Source organism: Gracilinanus agilis, chromosome 1 (assembly GCF_016433145.1).
Source record: "Gracilinanus agilis isolate LMUSP501 chromosome 1, AgileGrace, whole genome shotgun sequence".
In the NCBI taxonomy this organism is placed as follows: Eukaryota; Metazoa; Chordata; class Mammalia; order Didelphimorphia; family Didelphidae; genus Gracilinanus; species Gracilinanus agilis.
Genome location: NC_058130.1, coordinates 775,727,082 through 775,743,586, shown reverse-complemented (window position 1 = coordinate 775,743,586; position 16,505 = coordinate 775,727,082). Strand labels below are relative to the sequence as shown.

At 54.5% G+C, this 16,505-nt stretch overlaps 1 protein-coding gene across 1 annotated transcript in view; it reads right to left on the bottom strand.

Moving 5' to 3' along the window:
• Window positions 1-13,187: 13,187 nt before the first annotated feature.
• The window catches only part of KREMEN1 (kringle containing transmembrane protein 1), a 36,044-nt gene continuing 32,726 nt past the window's right edge, over window positions 13,188-16,505 (bottom strand). The window contains exons 6-8 of the mRNA XM_044685480.1: window positions 16,057-16,167; window positions 15,879-15,999; window positions 13,188-15,386 (exon numbers count right to left, since the gene is read on the bottom strand). Coding sequence (XP_044541415.1) covers window positions 15,218-15,386; window positions 15,879-15,999; window positions 16,057-16,167 — 401 coding nt within the window. The 3' untranslated portion in view covers window positions 13,188-15,217. The remainder of the gene's footprint in view (window positions 15,387-15,878; window positions 16,000-16,056; window positions 16,168-16,505) is intronic.

The window sequence follows — 16,505 nt, the reverse complement described above, 5'->3', positions numbered from 1 at the left end:
CTCTCTCTCTCTGTCTCTGTCTCTCTCCCCCTCCCTCCCTCCCTCCCTCTCTCCTCATTTCTAGATAAACAGTAGTCTGCTGAGAGAGCGTCTCCGCCATTCCAAGAATTCTGGGAAACTGACATGATCAAACAGTTTATAGACTGAAACAGATGCTCGCGAAGGCTTCCCTTTGCTGCTTCTGGGAATGCCTGGGCTCTTCTTTGGAGGCTCTCTCTGGCTATTTCATAGACTATACATTTAACTTCTCTGCCCAAGGGGGGGGCAGTTGATGTTCTGTGTCCTGATGGTGCTTCAGGGCCACTTTCAGAGGACTATCTGTTGCCCCCCATCACTGGATTGGCAGAGAAGTGAAAATTCAGTCCTGAGGTGGCCTTTCCCCCCAGGTTCACAGATCCCGGGTCCCCTTGGGAGCCCACAGACCACAGGTCAAAACTCGCTGCTTGAAGGGGTTTTTCTAGAACAAGAGGCACATGACTTCGAGGGCCCCTAATGTGAATTCTTGTGGCTAACATTTCTGTATATGCCAGACCCTGGATGTCATTAATCCGCACTGCCATTCTGGGAGGTGGGTGCTATACTTATTCCCATTTTACACACGAGGAAACTCAGGTGGAGAGAAATTAAATGACTTGCCCAGGACCACACAGCTAGGAAATGGCTGAGGCTGGATTTGAGCTCAGGTTTTCTTGAGCTCTCTGCACCGTGGTGCCCGCTGGCTGCCATCGTTATGCCATTTTAATGGCTGCATCTTTTTTTTTTTTTTTAACAAATGCAAATTTTATTTTTTGAATGACTCGGTGATTTCTTTTCTCTGCAGAGCAGCCCTACTTCAGTCAGGGAGATAGATTGAGGCCTCCTTCCCCCCCCCCCCCACCTCTGGATCTCTGCTTCTGCCTCCTTCAGCCCTCAGATATCAGCTTCATGAAGCAGGGTGGCTCTCTGGCACCTCAGTGGGGCAGGTGTTGAAACCGAGGCCCCCTGTCTGGCCAAGGTCATGAGGAAGATGCAGGACAAGGACTCGGCAGCTCTGCTTGCCCCTGAGAATCAGGAGATGGCCCCGGAGGCCTGGGCAAACAAGCAGTGAGCCTGGGAGGAAAAGGGGAGAAATCAGGGCTACCCATGGGAACTCTGCTTCGACCTCTCTCCACGGGATGAGAGAACTCGTCTTGATCCCGATGTCTGATGGCTGGGGTACCCGCTACTCCTGCTCCAGACTGATGACTGTCCCTGCAAGCACAGCCAGGAGAGGGCAGAGGGCAGCATCTGGGGATGTACGAGGGATGCTTTAAAATAAAATAACATTGGGGGCAGCTGGGTAGCTCAGTGGATGGAGAGCCAGGCCTAGAGACGGGAGGTCCTGGGTTCAAATCTGGCCTCAGACACTTCCCAGCTGTGTGACCCTGGGCAAGTCACTTGACCCCCATTGCCTACCCTTTACCACTCTTCTGCCTTGGAGCCAATACACAGTATTGACTCCAAGATGGAAGGTGAGAGTTAAAAAAAATAAAATAAAATAAAATAAAACAACATCCGCCATTTTAACTGTAAAAGTTATCAGACCCGGCATTCTATGATCTGCGGGTTCTAAGGCTCCTTCCAGCTCCAGCATCCTCTGGGCTGAGTCCCCATTAGCCCTGACATTGTCTGTTCTGAGCATCCCCCGGTTCTGACATCCCCTGTCCTAAGAGCCTCCTAGCCCTGACCTCCCCTGTTCCAAGGCCCCTCCGGGCTCTCAGGTTCTCTGCTTTTATGATAATAAATAATTTCTTCATCCTGCTGTCCATTTTGCTCGCTCAGGCCACCAGTGCCCCCTCCTCCTCCATTGCTCTCTCCCCTCTATTCTCTCATCCCCTTGATTGTCTGAATCTGTTTTCCTGCTTTCTCTTCCTGCGTTTTCTCCTTTCTTTCTCCCCTGTTTCCTTCCTCAGACTTCTGGGAATGGCGTCTTCCTCTTTGAAGTTTCTCTCTTCCCTCTTGAACATGCCCCGGCACTTTGGCATCTTGAAAGGGAGCAGGTTTCCCTCCCTCCCGAAGCTTCTTCTTATCACATTTTTAATTTCTTCCTGTTTGAATAGGAATTTGCTCGTCTCCCATGTTCTGCTGCCAAGTCTGCCCGCGTGGGAGCAAATGATTTCAGCTCTTTCCGTGGCCCGATCACAAGAGATGGGGCGGCATCTTTCATTGTACGTTTGTTTCACAATCTCTTTCTTCTTCTCCCAAAATTCCTAGTAATTCCATTGTTCCACTTCCCGTTCTCAAAGCCTATTCCAAAGCACCCTCCAAGGTGCCCAAACAAATAGTCCCTAATTCTGGGTTGGCACCGGCTGCTTCTCAGGACTTGGCCTCAGTGGTCCCTTTTGGGTTTGGTCAGCTGTGCTTAAGATTCTCTGACCCTGGCTGAGATCACCTTAGAACCTGCCAAGTTCCCAGCAAACTGATCTATTAGAGAGAGTAGATGTTATCACCAGCTTTCACAGGTGAGGGAGTGGTTAAATGCTGTGCCCATGACACATAGTGGAGAAAGAAGAATTTGAACCTAAGACCTTTGGCTCCAAGTTCCACTACTTTCTACTGTCCCCAACTTTGCCATTCTTGGTTTATGCAAGTGTAAAGGGAAGGCATGCCCATCCATAGAAACAAATCATTTTGATTGGCACTAAGAGGCAGAAAGTCAGGAATGGAAAGGATGGGCATCACACGTTCCCACCCAGAAGGAAACACAGTTCAGGTGCCTCTGGTACAGGTTGAGCTGGAGGTTTTCGGCGTATATTTTCTGGGTATGCCACCAGAGGGTGCTCCGGACTCATGCTGCTCCAGCTCCCTTGTTGGGTGAAGGTGTGAACAGTCCCTGAGTGGCTCCAAAGCATCCCCCACAATGACTACAGTTCCATTGAGGGGCACCATGGTTGGCATCATGAGAAGCATGAGCTCTCTGGAGTCTTATTATTGTTCCAGTTTCTTCCTCTAAACTTATTCTTCCTCCTACAACTCACTGCTACATGACCTGCTCCCTTTTAGTACCTCTGAGTGTATGTGTGTAGAATTTCCCCTGGGTTTCCCATCAGGAGTTCCCTGTTGCTAGCTGCTCCAGAGAGCTGATGGTGAACATTTCAGTGTGAGTGTTTACACTTTAGAAATTTGTAAATGTTACAAATTGGGGATCCAGTTATTATTTTCTTGATCATCTAGACTTAAGAAAATGGTGGAGAAAGTGTTACTAATGCAGATTTAACTTATAAGTGGTTCTAAATGAACACGTTTTTTCATCCCAGAAAGCTGGTTGTTAAATAGTTAGTGGCATATCCTTGGTCCCCATACTTTATAGCTTTTATTCTAGTATTCTAGTCAGGATTTGTTCTAATGTAATCTAAGGGGATGCATACATTCTCCAAAATAATCACTGCCATCAAATGGCCCAGCCTCCATCCCATTTCCCCCCAGTTTTTATAGAACCACAGAGTTAGAAGAACAGGGAAGCCAGAGTCACAAAGAGTCAGACATGACTGAAAATGACTGAACAATAACAACCAAGAGTTAGATTGGAAAGGATCTGGAGGCCATTTTTTCATGACGTGAAAGGATTATTCACTCTCCTATAAACAAGAGGAGAGGTGTCCAACACATGCCCATTGTGGAGCTGTCATTAGGAAATATATAACAAAATAAATAAAAAATATAATGGAGCATAGTTCATGTTAATATGTAGTTTTCCAAGTCAAGATTCTAGCAACAGGGATCTTTATGTACGATCTGTTGTTGTTATTCAGTCTAGCTATTCATGTCCCCATTTGGAGTTTTCTTGGCAGAGATACTGGAGTGGTTTGCCATTTCCTTCTCTAGCTCATTTTACAGATGAGGAAACTGAGGCCAACAAGATGAAGTGACTCGCACAGGAACACACAGCTAGGAAGTGTCTGAGGCCAGATTTGAACTCAGGAAGATGAGTCTTCCTGACTCCAGGCCCTGCAATCTGTATACCACAGCATCACCTAGCTACATGGTGGCTCCCATTTTTATTTGAGTTTGACTAGAATACACAGGCTGGATGTAACAAAAAAAAAATAAAAGATTCAACATTCAAACTCTAGAGTAGCTGGATTCAATTGCTCCTTATAAGGTTTATATCTTCAATTCCTTCCATCCTAGTTTCTATGCCTGGTTCTCACTTGAACAAGTCAAAGGACTTTTATTTTATTTTATTTTTTTTAAGGAAAGCACAATTAAATACGACTTCCAAAATATCATGGGAGGAGGATGGGGTAAAGAAGGGAACAAGCATTTATTAAATGCCTACTATGTGCCAGGCACTGTGCTAAGTGCTCTAGAAATATCTGATTTGAAGAGGGGTAGAGAAAACAGGAGAGGGGAGAGGGAGAGAGAGGGAGAGGGAGAGGGAGAGAGGGAGAGCGAGCGCAAGCTTCTGTCTTGGAGTCAATACTGTGTATTGGTTCCAAGGCAGAAGAGTGGTAAGGGCTGGGCAATGGGGGTTAAGTGACTTGCCCAGGATCACATAGCTGGGAAGTGTCTGAGACCAAATTTGAACCCAGGACCTCCCGTCTCTAGGCCTGGTTTTCAATCCACTGAGCTACCCAGCTGCCCCTCTCTGATATTTTTTTCAGGGGTCTTTCGTCATCTTAGGTGGCCACTAGAGAAAATCCTGCTGAAAAATATGATTGGCTGATCACTAGAAGGTCCCCAGGGAAGGAAGCATGGTCTGATGTCTCTTCGGGCTGCCTCTAGGCCAGTGGAGGGGGAGAATGGGTCTCCACTCATCCTCAAGTTGTCGCTCTAACCCTAAGCACAAACCCTGAGAGCTCTCAATCTTTTTTTTTTTAGCACTTTTCAGATCAAACATGAGAAACTCTTTTCCTCTGATCTGCTATAGCAGAACGTTAGAATGACCTTGGATACTTCATTTCATATTGGATGGCCCGAGGCAATTTATTCCTTCCTTCCAGACAGAGGAAAAGGAAACGGGTTTACTGTGAATGGTTCTATATTCCTTAAGTAACTTTCCTCTTTCAAGGTAGAGACTCAGCAGGCCATTCCTTCACAGTTCTGATCTTTTCCCTTCTCTTGCTTACATCCAGCACCATATACCTTCCCAGCCCAGAGTCCAAATAGCTTCTCTTTAGGATTTTAGTCCAAACTATGCCCAAAAGGAATCCCCAACATAACGTATCAGGCAAGCAGTCAACCAGGCTCTACTCAGAGATGTGCAAGGAAGGGGATCCCATCACCTCCCAACTCGGCTCATTCCTTCCCCTCTGGTTTCGCTCTAATTGTTAGGAAGTTTATCCTCCCATCAAACCTAAATCCACTGCCATGACTCCACAGCAGAGCCAGGAGCAGGATCTTGTCTGCCTTCGCCATTGCCATTAGCCCTCACAGCCCTCACTCCTTCCTAGATCATTCCCCACTCGGCGGCCCATATCGGATCAGCTGCCAAGTCTTGCGGTTCTACCTTTGTGACGTCTCTTGTCCCTTCTCTCCCCAGATCGCCACCCTCGTTCGAGTTCTCCTCACCTCCCACCTGGACAATTTTGCCTGCCTGCAATCTCCCATTTCAGCCCATTTTCACTCAGCTATCAAAGTTAACTACTCAAAGCAAAGATCCGACCGTATCTAGCGCCGACTTCTGCCACTACCGCTTGATGAGCCCCACCGTGGCTCCCACCTTCCTCCAGTCTTCTCATACCTTGCTCTGCATTTTTCTGGCTCCCACATTCTCGCCAGCTGTCCTTTCTTGTCTCCACCTCCTGGCTTCCCTGGGTTCCTCCAAGTCTTAGCTAAAACCCACCTTCTACAAAAAGCATTTCCCAGACATCCCTAATGGTGATAATCATTATAAATAATAATGATCCCTCTGAGATGAGCTCCAACTTATTCTGACTATATCTCCTTGGTCCATGGCTCTGCCTGCTGTCTCTTCTCCTTAGAATGTAAGTTCCTTGAGGGCAGAGACTGCTTTTTTTTTTTTTAAGCCCTTACCCTCTGTCCTAGTATCAGTTCTAGGGCAGAAGAGCAGACAATCAGGGTTAAGTGACTTGGCCAAGGTCACACAGCAAAGAAGTGTCTGAGGCCAGATTTAAACTCCCAACTGCAGATGTGGTGCTTTATCCACTGGGCTACCTTGCTGCCTCAGCAGAAACTGCTTTTGTCTTTAATGCCTGGCACATAGTAGGTGCTTTAATAAGTAAATGCTTGTTGAATTTGACTTGACTAACGCTGCCTCTTTGCTCCTCCCCTCAGTACTCCGTGGCTCCCGGTTCTTCCCTGTGGGACCACTTGAAGATGGTCCTCTCTGCGTCTTCTCCCTCCCAGGACGTGAAGTCCAGGCTCTTCACCATCCCGGCTGCTCTCTGCATTAACCCCAGCCCTTCGTCCACCACACGTGTCCTCCTTTGGATTCAGCTTTGTTTCTTGTTCTGAGAAGACGTCCAGGCATGGCGGCTCCGCTCGGCCCACTGAGCAGCCCCTATTGGTACCTCGTGTCCCTGCCACAGTTTGTAGTTCCCTCCAAAACCAAGAGGCTGGAGTTAGTCTTTCAGGGGTGCCTCTGAACTTCGTCCTCTCTTTCCCCCTTTGATGCCCCCAAGATGGTGCGGGATGGCCGAAGGGCTGCGGTGCCCCCAGTGGCCCGGGTCCGAGTTCCTGACTAATCGTGAGCAAGTCGCCTAACTTTGCCGAGTCTCAGTTTCTCTGTCTGTAAAACAGGGATGACGATGTCGACATTTCTTAGCGCCGTGATGGGGCAGATGCCAGTAATGGGTGCCAGGTCGAGTGATGAGAACTGTATTCCTGAGGGGCTTGTGGAGGAGTTGCTGATCTTGTGGGGAGAAGGGGAGGGTGGTGGGAGGCATGAGGGAGACCCGGGTTCCCCCGGGGAGGGGCCGGGGCTGTGAGAAGACACGAGGGGCAGCTTCAGTGTGACAAAGCCTAGCCAGAGACCAGAGACATCCGTTGCCCGAAGGAACAGGGCGCGTTGGCTGCCCGCTGGCACCCTAATGCTTGGTGGCTGCCGATTTTAAAATTAATATTCAGCGTCTCCAAAGTATAATATTTAGAAAGATGTATTGATATTGAACTAGAGAGCTAGAGAACGCAGGGAGCGCTCCCCGCTCACGTGGAAGGGAGAGAAGAGAGCGGCGTCCCCCCAAACTTAAATACGGTGACGTAGAAGACGCACGTAAACACGCAGGAAGAGGGAAGAATTCTGGGAGATGAAGTCTAAAGGATATAAAATTTTCACTTAGACTTGGCCTCGAATTTAGATGTCTGAAGCTTTTTCCCGAGATGTTCGGCGCCTGAGGGGTGACGGGGGACTGTGACTCACTGGTGGTATTTGGGGGAGGGGAGGGAAAGGGGGAGCCCTCGGAGCCCAGGCTCAGCCCTTTAGCCGGGGTCCATCATCTTAGGAGATCCAGGTTCCTCTAGATGTCACCCAACCAGCACGTGACCAAGGCAGGATTTGAACCCCCCTTTGCCGACTCTGGGTCTTGGGCTCTCTCCACCGGTCCGTACTGCTTTTCATGAATGTGACTCTGTGCCCGGGGATGGCCTCAGCAGCCACGGCCCCAAGGGTGAGGTCACCTACGCTGGCCTTGGGAACCCAAGCAGACAGGAAGACGAGAGCCATTAAGCAAATGTGGGCCGATCCCACTGTTTACGTTAGGGAGAGATTTGGGTGACAAATGGAAGCCACATGTAAAAAGACAAGGAAACTCTGCCATCCGCCTCAGTCCTCCAGAGCAGAGCTTCGGGGATCTGGGAACGCTGATGAAGGGCCCCGAGGAAAGCCAAAAAAGGAAATTTGGGTCTTGGCCCAGCCCGGGTGTCTTGCAAGCAGACAGTGCCAGCTGAGAACCACGACCCGAAGCGAGTGAAGAACTGCTGAGGGGGGCAGATTGGTTCTAATTAAGAGACCTTGGGCCAGGGGAGCAGCGCTCAGTCTTTCCGATGTCCCTGACTGACTCCCAGCTCTCGACAAGATGTCTGGAAGCTTTCCTCTCCGAGGGGGCCGCTGGCCGAGCTTTGTCCCCCACAGCCCAGCCCACCGAGGCAGAGCCGTGGGCTTCGCTCCTCAGAGCCGAGATCTGGAACCGTGGGGGTGAGGCCGTGGGGGTTGGGGGAGGAGAGAAATCCTCGGGGCAAAAGGGGGTGACACCGATGCCAGTGGCTGGCCTTAGGATCAAACACAAACTCCTCAAGTTGGCCATTCGAAGGCCTTCCCAAAATGGCCCTGGGGACCCTTTGAGGGTTGGCCGTAGGTATCACTCCTCCTTCGGCCTCCTCGCTGAGGCCAAATTGGCTGGCTGGCTTTTCTCCTCATACCATGTCTGGGCCTTTGTACAGGCAGGTCCCCTTATGTGGATGATTTTCCTTCCCCACCCCGCCCCCCCAACACTGGGATTCCTGGCTCTTTCGATGATCATTTTGTCACTGGACTTGGATGACTCTGGAAGAGAGACTATGTAATTCTGCCTCCCTTAAATCCAATTCACGTCCACGTGGCCCTCTTCAAAAACAAAGGCCAAACTATAAGTGCTATAGTCAAATCGACTCTGGAGTCAGGGGACTTGGATTCAAATCATACTTATTGCATACTTATTGCATATTTGGTCCCAGTTTCTTCATCAACAAGATGGTGGCATTAACTGGATGATTTCTGGGATCCCATCCAGCCCTTCTTGATACCTTGCTATTGTCCCTCTCCCCAATGAAACTGCTTTGTATGTGTTGCCTATCTCACGGTTATTATAAGATATCTGTGCCTTCAATCTAATGTAATGGACTTCTCTACTGGCAGCACAGAAAGAACTGTGGGAGCGGAAACACAGAAGAAAAACAACTGCTTGATCACATGGGTTTATGTGGAATTGACTGGGGTTGTAGACTCTAAGTGATCACCCTAGGGCAAGTATCAATAATATAGAAATAAGTCTTGATCAATGACACATGTAAAACCCAGTGGAATTGCTCGTTGGCTATGGGGGGGGGGGGTAGGAGGAGGGGTGGGAAAGAACATAATTAATGGAACCATGGAAAAAATTTCTAAATTAATTAATTAAATAAATTTTTTCATTAAAAAAAAAGATATCTGTGCCTTGGGTAAGGGGAAAGAGAAGGGAGTTGATCACATCAATACTTTGGTTAGATCTTGGATGGAGTATCCTCTCTCCCTCTAGGCCGGTGGTTCCCAAACTTTTTTGGCCTACCGCCCCCTTTCCAGAAAAAATATTCCTTAGCCCCCTGGGAATTAATTTTTAAAAAAATTTTAATAGCAATTAATAGGAAAGATAAATGCCCCTGTGGCCATCACCGCCTCCCTGGATCGCTGCAGCACCCACCAGGGGGCGATGGCGCCCACTTTGGGAATCACTGCTCTAGAGTATGAATGTGTCCACTGATACCTTGTTAAATGGACCCAAGGCACTCTTGAAGCTTCAGGGGCAGGAGTTGCCTCTGAGAAGGTCCGATTGGCTCAGATCTTTGGGTTCGGAGGAGGAGATGGCAGAAGTTTGGCCTTTTTCACCTTCTCCCTCTTCAGAGTAGAGCTCGGTTTGGGGGACTTGGCTGGGGGTCGAGGGCTGTCAAGAGAGCTGGGAATGCCTGTGAGTCCCAAGAGCCTGTAGGTCTCTTCTCCCTCCATCAACAGGCTTGGAATAGAAGCATCTCCCAAGAAGGTTCCTGAGAATTTTCTGAGACCGGAGATGATGGTATAAACGGGCAGCGTTGGACTCGCAAGAATTCCCCCAGAAGCATGTGGCAGGGGCATGCATGTGTGTGTGCCTACATGGCCTGAAAGGGCAATCCATGCATGATCCCGTTGGTCAAAGAGGGGACATTTTGCTTTCCTTGGTAGCATGAACCCAGAATCTAGCCTTCTAGACAGCGAAGGGAGATTTCTTGGGCTGCCCAAGACTACGGGGTTGTCCTTAGAGGAATCCCAAGTGGCAGAAGTTGGAGATTTGGCTTCCTAGAGAAAAGAGAGACCCTAAACCATGTACCTGTTGGAGGAAGAAGAAGAGCACGCGTGTGGTCCCGTAGCTGGAGGATCAGAGACAAGTTGAAGCCAAGAACGGAGCATCAGAAGACCTGCCCTTGTCTTCTCCCTCCTACCATGAGTTATTTGGACAGTGATGGTCCTATGGGAGCCTCAGAATAGGTTTGCCTCCTGGGCAGGGGCCCAAGCCATAGGGTGCCTCTAAAAGGCTTCTGGGAGGGGGCAGCTGGGTAGCTCAGTGGATTGAGAGCCAGGCCTAGAGACGGGAGTTCCTAGGTTCAAATCTGGCCTCAGACACTTCCCAGCTGTGTGACCCTGGGCAAGTCACTTGACCCCCCATTGCCTACCCTTACCAATCTTCTGCCTTGGAGCCAATACACAGTATTGACTCCAAGACGGAAGGTGAGGGTTTAAAAAAATAAATAAATAAAAGGCTTCTGGGAGAGAGGGACTTCATTGGAACGTCAGGGTACTGCCCTCCTGGCAGCCCTTGGTTCCCTTCTCTACAGAGCTTATGGGCTACTAAAGAATGCTTTTCTGTATTGGTTTAGAGGCTCCCAGGAGTCTTTTAGTCCTACTTTCTCGGTGGAGGGAAATACAGGCTGTCCTCTTCTGGATATGCATTTGTTACCCAAGTGCTTGTATCGGAACTAGGGGCCTCATTTCCTAAATCTGAGGACACCTGGCCACGAGCCACAAACAAGTCATCTTCAGATATTTTCCAGAGTCAGATTAATGGACGGGAACAAAATTGAGCCAGAGAAAACGGATCATCTGCAATCGGTCCCTCGAGACTCAGTCTCTTTTCTTCTCTTTTTTGTATTTGGACTGCATGCATTGAATTACATAACGGATGACTTTCTGCTTCGGTGGCAATTCTTTCTTCTACAGCTTGTGCTTCTAACTCTACAGACTTCTCCTGGAACGCCCCTTCCCCATGGCAAAGGCTTCCTTCTTCTCCCGTTGTTAAATCTCCTTTCCACGAGTCTCGAGCAGAGGGTGAAGCAGAGCCCCCGGCGTGTCAGTAGGTGCTACACAGACGCTTACTGCCTCCTTCCCACAGAGATTACGGGGTAGCCGAAGTGGCTAGAATCCTACCTCTTCTGTTTCTTAGTTAAGTCGTTTCACGCCCGTTTTCCTCATCTGTAAAATGGGCGTCCCAATGTACCTCCCAACGTAGGCTTGTTGTGGGGCTCCGGCTGGCCCGCTTGAAGGCTCAGTGATGATGACTATGGGGGGGGCTTTATTATTTTACTCTTTCAATGGGTACCATTCTTTGACACTCACCCAGTACTGCCGGGGGGCCTTCCCAGAAGTAGATCTACAAGCTGGTCACCAGGCTGTGAGTCAGTGTGGCTGATGGGCTTCTGCCATCCCCGGCATCTCTGGCATCCCCCCACGACAGCCTCCCGGGGGCCTGGCGGAAGCCTGGTGCCACAGAGCTCCAGCTGGAGACCAGAACCAGAGACTTCCAGCTTAGGAGCAAATGTGGCCCGTTCCGGGGGCTGGACCATCCCACACCCCCGCCCCCTCCCCGAGCCCCTTTCAGCAGAGGGAAAGCGATCCCCGCCACGGGGCCTGGCCCCAGCCACGGAGACAAAAGGCGGCCAGTTCTCTGAGTCACAGGGTGGCTGGGAAGCTCCCCGGAAGGACGGTCAGGGCAGGGGAGAGCACGTGACTTCCAGGCCAGGAGACAAGGTCACCCTTGTCCGGCTCCTTCCTCTCGCCAGGAAGAGAATCCCTGACAAATGACGAAGCCGGGCGGGGAAGGATCGGCGTGTCGGGCACCTCAGAGGCTCCCCCTTTCCCGTCAAGGTTAATGACCCCCCAGAGCTCACCCACGCCTTTTCTCCCTCCCATCAATTAAAGAATGGCAAAGCCAGGGGGAGCCTTGGAGTCCTGGGAACGGAGTCACCCGTCCCTCACCTCTGCTCTCTTCGAACCTGACGGGGAGAGGGATGTCCAGCCACCAGGCTGCTGCCCAGAGTTTAGACCCCTAAGAAAAGGCGGTCGATAAGGACCCCCCACTCCCTCCAAGCCAGGGCACCAAAGCTCGGTGCTTCCCTCATGGAGGGCCAGTGTTGTTGGGAGATACAGAAAAAGAAGAAAAATAAACCCAGGAAGGATCACGTCAAGGGACTCAGGGTGCCCCCTGTGAGCCCCCGAGAAGAAATGGGGCCCCACCTGCCAAGAGAGGCGGAGGGCCCGGCCTCCTTCCCCGAGTCGTTCTCGGACGTGTCTCTGACAAAGACTTCCAGCCCATCTCCCTGGAGGGTGCTGGGCTTCCAGGAGGAGAAAGTGGGGGGAGCAGATAACAGGCGCAGTTGGGGGGAGGGGGCCATCCCCGAGCGTTTCTGCCCCTCCTCACCACCCTCTTTGCCCTTCAGGCCCGGCAGGCCTCTTTGGACGGGGGCTGCCTGCCTGCCTGCCTGCCTGCCTGTGGGGCTCCTGCCAAGGAGGCTCTTCAGAAGAGCAGGCGGAAGCCCTGCTGCCCCCCATGTCTGGGACCCTCCCCCAGCAAGCGGCCCCCTCATCGTCCCCTTCTACCCGCCAAGGGATCCGGCCTTGTGGCTTAGAATTCTCCAGCGTGGTGGCCGGGGAACATCTCCTGACTGAAACGGCAGCTGGCCGAGCGCTCAGCCGGGGAGACAGAGGATGGACGGGCCGGCCGCAGAGGCCGCCCCTTCGAGGATTCCCTGACTAGCAGGCAGGTGGCCTCGGGGTCCTCCCGATCCAATTCAGCGCTCTTTCCCCCATCGCCCTCTGCCCGGGAAGCCCTTCTTACTCCCCTACTCTGGGGTTTTTGGGGGGTCCCCAGCTTGGTGCCCGCTGCAGAGCTACACGGGGGTGGGCTTCGGGCTTCAGAGGGGGAGAGACTCGTCTGAGCGTGGCCCGAGTCTTGGTCACCCCCAGTTCTCTGCTGTCCCCCCCATGATGGTGGGAGCTCCTCGGGGATAGGGCTGTCTCTGGCTTCCCTTGGGGTCCCCAGCACCCGGCAGTGCAACCCGCCTACAGAAAGCGCCTCGTGCAGGCTCGACGGTGACATGCCCCCCGTAAACCCAGATGGACGCCCCACGCCCTCCCGTCCTGTGGCTCGGACACGCGGATCACCGCCCGCCTTAGGAGGGGCCCCCCCGGCCTCGTGGCGGGAATGAGGATGTCTGCGCCTCGCACGGGGTTCACAACAACGAGAACTTTTATTTTCTCTCTCCGCCTTCTGTAAAGGACCGGCATGTTCCATTTTCTTAAATAACAAAATTCCTAAAAATATATATTAAATCGTATACAGTGTGTCACTTCCTCTTATAGCTCCAAATACGTGACGTTTCTACGGCTTCCCAAAGGCAAGAGCGTATTTACAGATCAGGCTTCGTCACCCCGAGAGGGGAATCCAGACGGAGGAGAATCAGGGCCCCCCCGATCCCCCGGAGCCCCCGAAGGCCGCGGGCGGGGACCCCAACATCCGGGTGCAACCAGGCCCCCCGCTTCCGCTTGGCGGCTCTCTTGAGGGGACGGAGGGACAGCGGGCCCGAGGGGGGGTGGGGTGAGCCCAGCTGGAGCCCCCTGACAAGGCTGCCAGGCGCTCTCCAGGGAGGAAGAAGAAGGCAAAGGAAGGCCCCAGGGTGGGACGTGCCATCCCGCTCCCAAGGGGCAGTCACCGTGGGTGCCGGGACGTGTGTGTGCCCTGCCGGGTCTCTCGCGGGGTCCTGGAGGAAGGAAAAGTGGGCAAAGGCTGCTCGTCTCCTAAGTGCTTCCAGCAGATCAGTGCAAACATCCAGCCTGGGGGCCGCCGAGACCCAACAGAGGAGGGGGAGAGCCGGAGGGGACACACGGGGGGCCCAGGACGAGGGCAGGGGCTGCCAGCCTTCCTCCCCAGAGAGCTGCCCCCGGGCCGGCCCTCGGCTCAGGGCCTCCCTGCTCGCCTGGCTTATCCGGCTCTCCCCTCCAGCCTCTGGGGGTGCCACGGGCCGAACCCCCAATCCCCCAAGCAGCCCTCGGGCTCCCTGCACTGTGAGGCTACTCTGGCTAACTCAGATGCAGCCCTTCTAGGCCTGGCGTGCTTTCTTGGGGTTTGCTCCCTTCCCCTCACGCCTGGTATTTATGTGCTTTATGGGGTGGGGGGCCCCCGAGGGAAGCGTGCCCTGAGGGAGGAGAGCTTGGCTGAGGCCGGCAGCCTCTGGAGGCTCTTCCCAGGCCTGGCCCTGGCCACACAGCCCTGTCCCCAGTGCCTGTAAGTGGATCCCGGGAGCACCAGGAAGAGCCTGGCGAGCCCCAGAGCAGGCCGAGCCAGCGTGGGTGCGAGGTGGGTCTGCATGTCCTCAGCCCTTCCTCAGCCCTTCCTCGGCCCTTCCTCGGCCCTTCCTCGGCCCTTCCTCAGCCCTTCCTCAGCCCTTCCTCAGCCCTTCCTCAGCCCTTCCTCAGCCCTTGCTCCCAATGTGGGTTCCCACCCCCCGAGCCTCGCTGCCCTTCGCCGGAGCCCAGCTGTCCTTCCCCTCCCTCTGTGGCCTCGGACCCTGGTTGGGGGGGGCCTTGGGGAGGAAGGCGGCTCCTCGGACAGATGGCACCGGCCGGACCCCCGCCCCAAGCCCCGCTGGCTCTGGGCTGTTCTCAGGCCGCCCATACAAGCGGCCCAAGGCCTGGGCCCTTGGCGGGTTACACCAGCCACTTTTATGGCCTCTGGCCGCCCGGTGGGAAGGATGGAAGCTCAGCTCCCGCAGGACGGGCCTGAAGCAGGCGGGAGAGTGGCCGGCCGTCCTCGGAGCGGGAGATGCCGGTGAGGTCTGGGCTCAGGGCGGCCTCCGGGAGGGCCCCACCATGCCCCATTGGGGCGCCCTGGCAGAGTCTGGAGGCCTCAGATCGGCTCCCGGGAAGGCCTCGCAGACACGGCGGCCTGGGAGAGCGGAGCCCTGTGTGAGTGCTGCCAGGGTGGGCACAGCGGGCTGGTGCGCCTCGGCCTGACCAGAAGCGTGTGGATGGCGGCCCTCCCAGGCCAGCCCTCTTCCCGGATCCCCAGTGGCTGGCGAGGTGGTCAGCGAGGTGGTCAGCAGCCCCAGGATGAGGCGGAGGGAGCTTTGGCCTGAGCTTGCGGGGACACCTCCGGTCCGGACCAAGGCCAGTCATCGGGGACCAGAGAAAGGGACGGGGCAGCCGAGCAGAGGCGGGAGGTGCCAGCCAGGGCCCTGCGGCCTGGGGCAGCCGGCCGGGGCCTTAGTCGCCCACCAAGGGGTTGCGGTCATCCTGCTGGCTCTGGCCCTTGAGCTTCTTCTTGAAGATGGACACGGAGGTGGCCGGCTCGTAGAAGATGCTCCAGATCTCTCCAGGCGCCCTGGCCGGGCGGCAGTCCCTGAGCTCCCCCGGGGCGGCCACGCGCTGGGTCCTGCGGCACACACACAGGGGTTTGCCCAGGCCGGAGGGGGAGGCCCTGCCCGCGGGGTCCCGGCCAGCTCGCCCACACAGGCCCTCCCAGGACGGGCACAGCCACGACGTCTGGGCGGAGGGCGAGCAGAGCCGCTAAACGTTCGTGAAGGACGTTTTCTGGAGTCCGATGGGATGTGCGGGAGGCTCCGGTGCTTGGGGGGGCAGAGGTGTGGCAGGGCTGGGGGCCCGGGGGGGCGGGGCCCAACAGGCCTGGCCTGCTCCTTTCCCCAGAGAGCGGCCCCCCGAGGCTCGGACTTCTGGGAGAAGACTCTGAGCCGGAAGCCATAAAGGCAACGGCAAACAAGGGGTCGGTGGGAGGCTCCTGGGGATGGGGGGACTTGGGGGGGCCCAGGCTCAGGCCGGTGCTTGACCCCATGACAGCCTCCGATGCACCACTTCCCAGAACTGCCCCAGGCGGGCCCCTGGCCCTTCCCCCCCTTATCCTGCTTACTTGTATGTGACGTGCAGGAGGACCTTGGCTAGGACGGCCGTCACGGTGAGGATGAGGAGGCTGGCGAGGCCGTACATCGTCCACCCTGAGAACGGCAGGTGGGGGTGAGGGAGGCCCGGGCCTCGGTTTCCCCTTCAGCCCCTGCTTCTCGGGGCGACTCGGAGCCCGCAGGACCCACAACAGGCGTCATTCTCAAACACGCCGGCCCTCGCCACAAAGAGCCACTCGGGACCAAGGGGCACCGTGCCACGCACAGGCTCTGGGGGGCGCTCGGGGGGCATGGGGGGACCTTGGGGGAACGGGGGGAAGGAGGGGGTCGGGCCCTTTGAGTCCCAGCCCTCGCTCCACCCCTCGTCTGGGGGGGGGCTGATGGTGTCACTTCAACGACTCGGAGAATGTCATGAGCGGCCACACGGCCCCCCTCTCTCTCGTTCTTACGAACAGGGAAACTGAGGCCAGAGGAAGCGTGACTTGTCCAAGATCCCTCGGCTCCTGCCTCTCCGTCTGGGCCCCTTTACGGGGTCACGATTCAATAAACATCTAAAAAAGTCTTCTTTGTGCTGTAGAAACCACCATGCGGCGGCCCCCGCCCTCGAGGAGCCCCCGGAGCCCCCCGGCCTGGCCCAG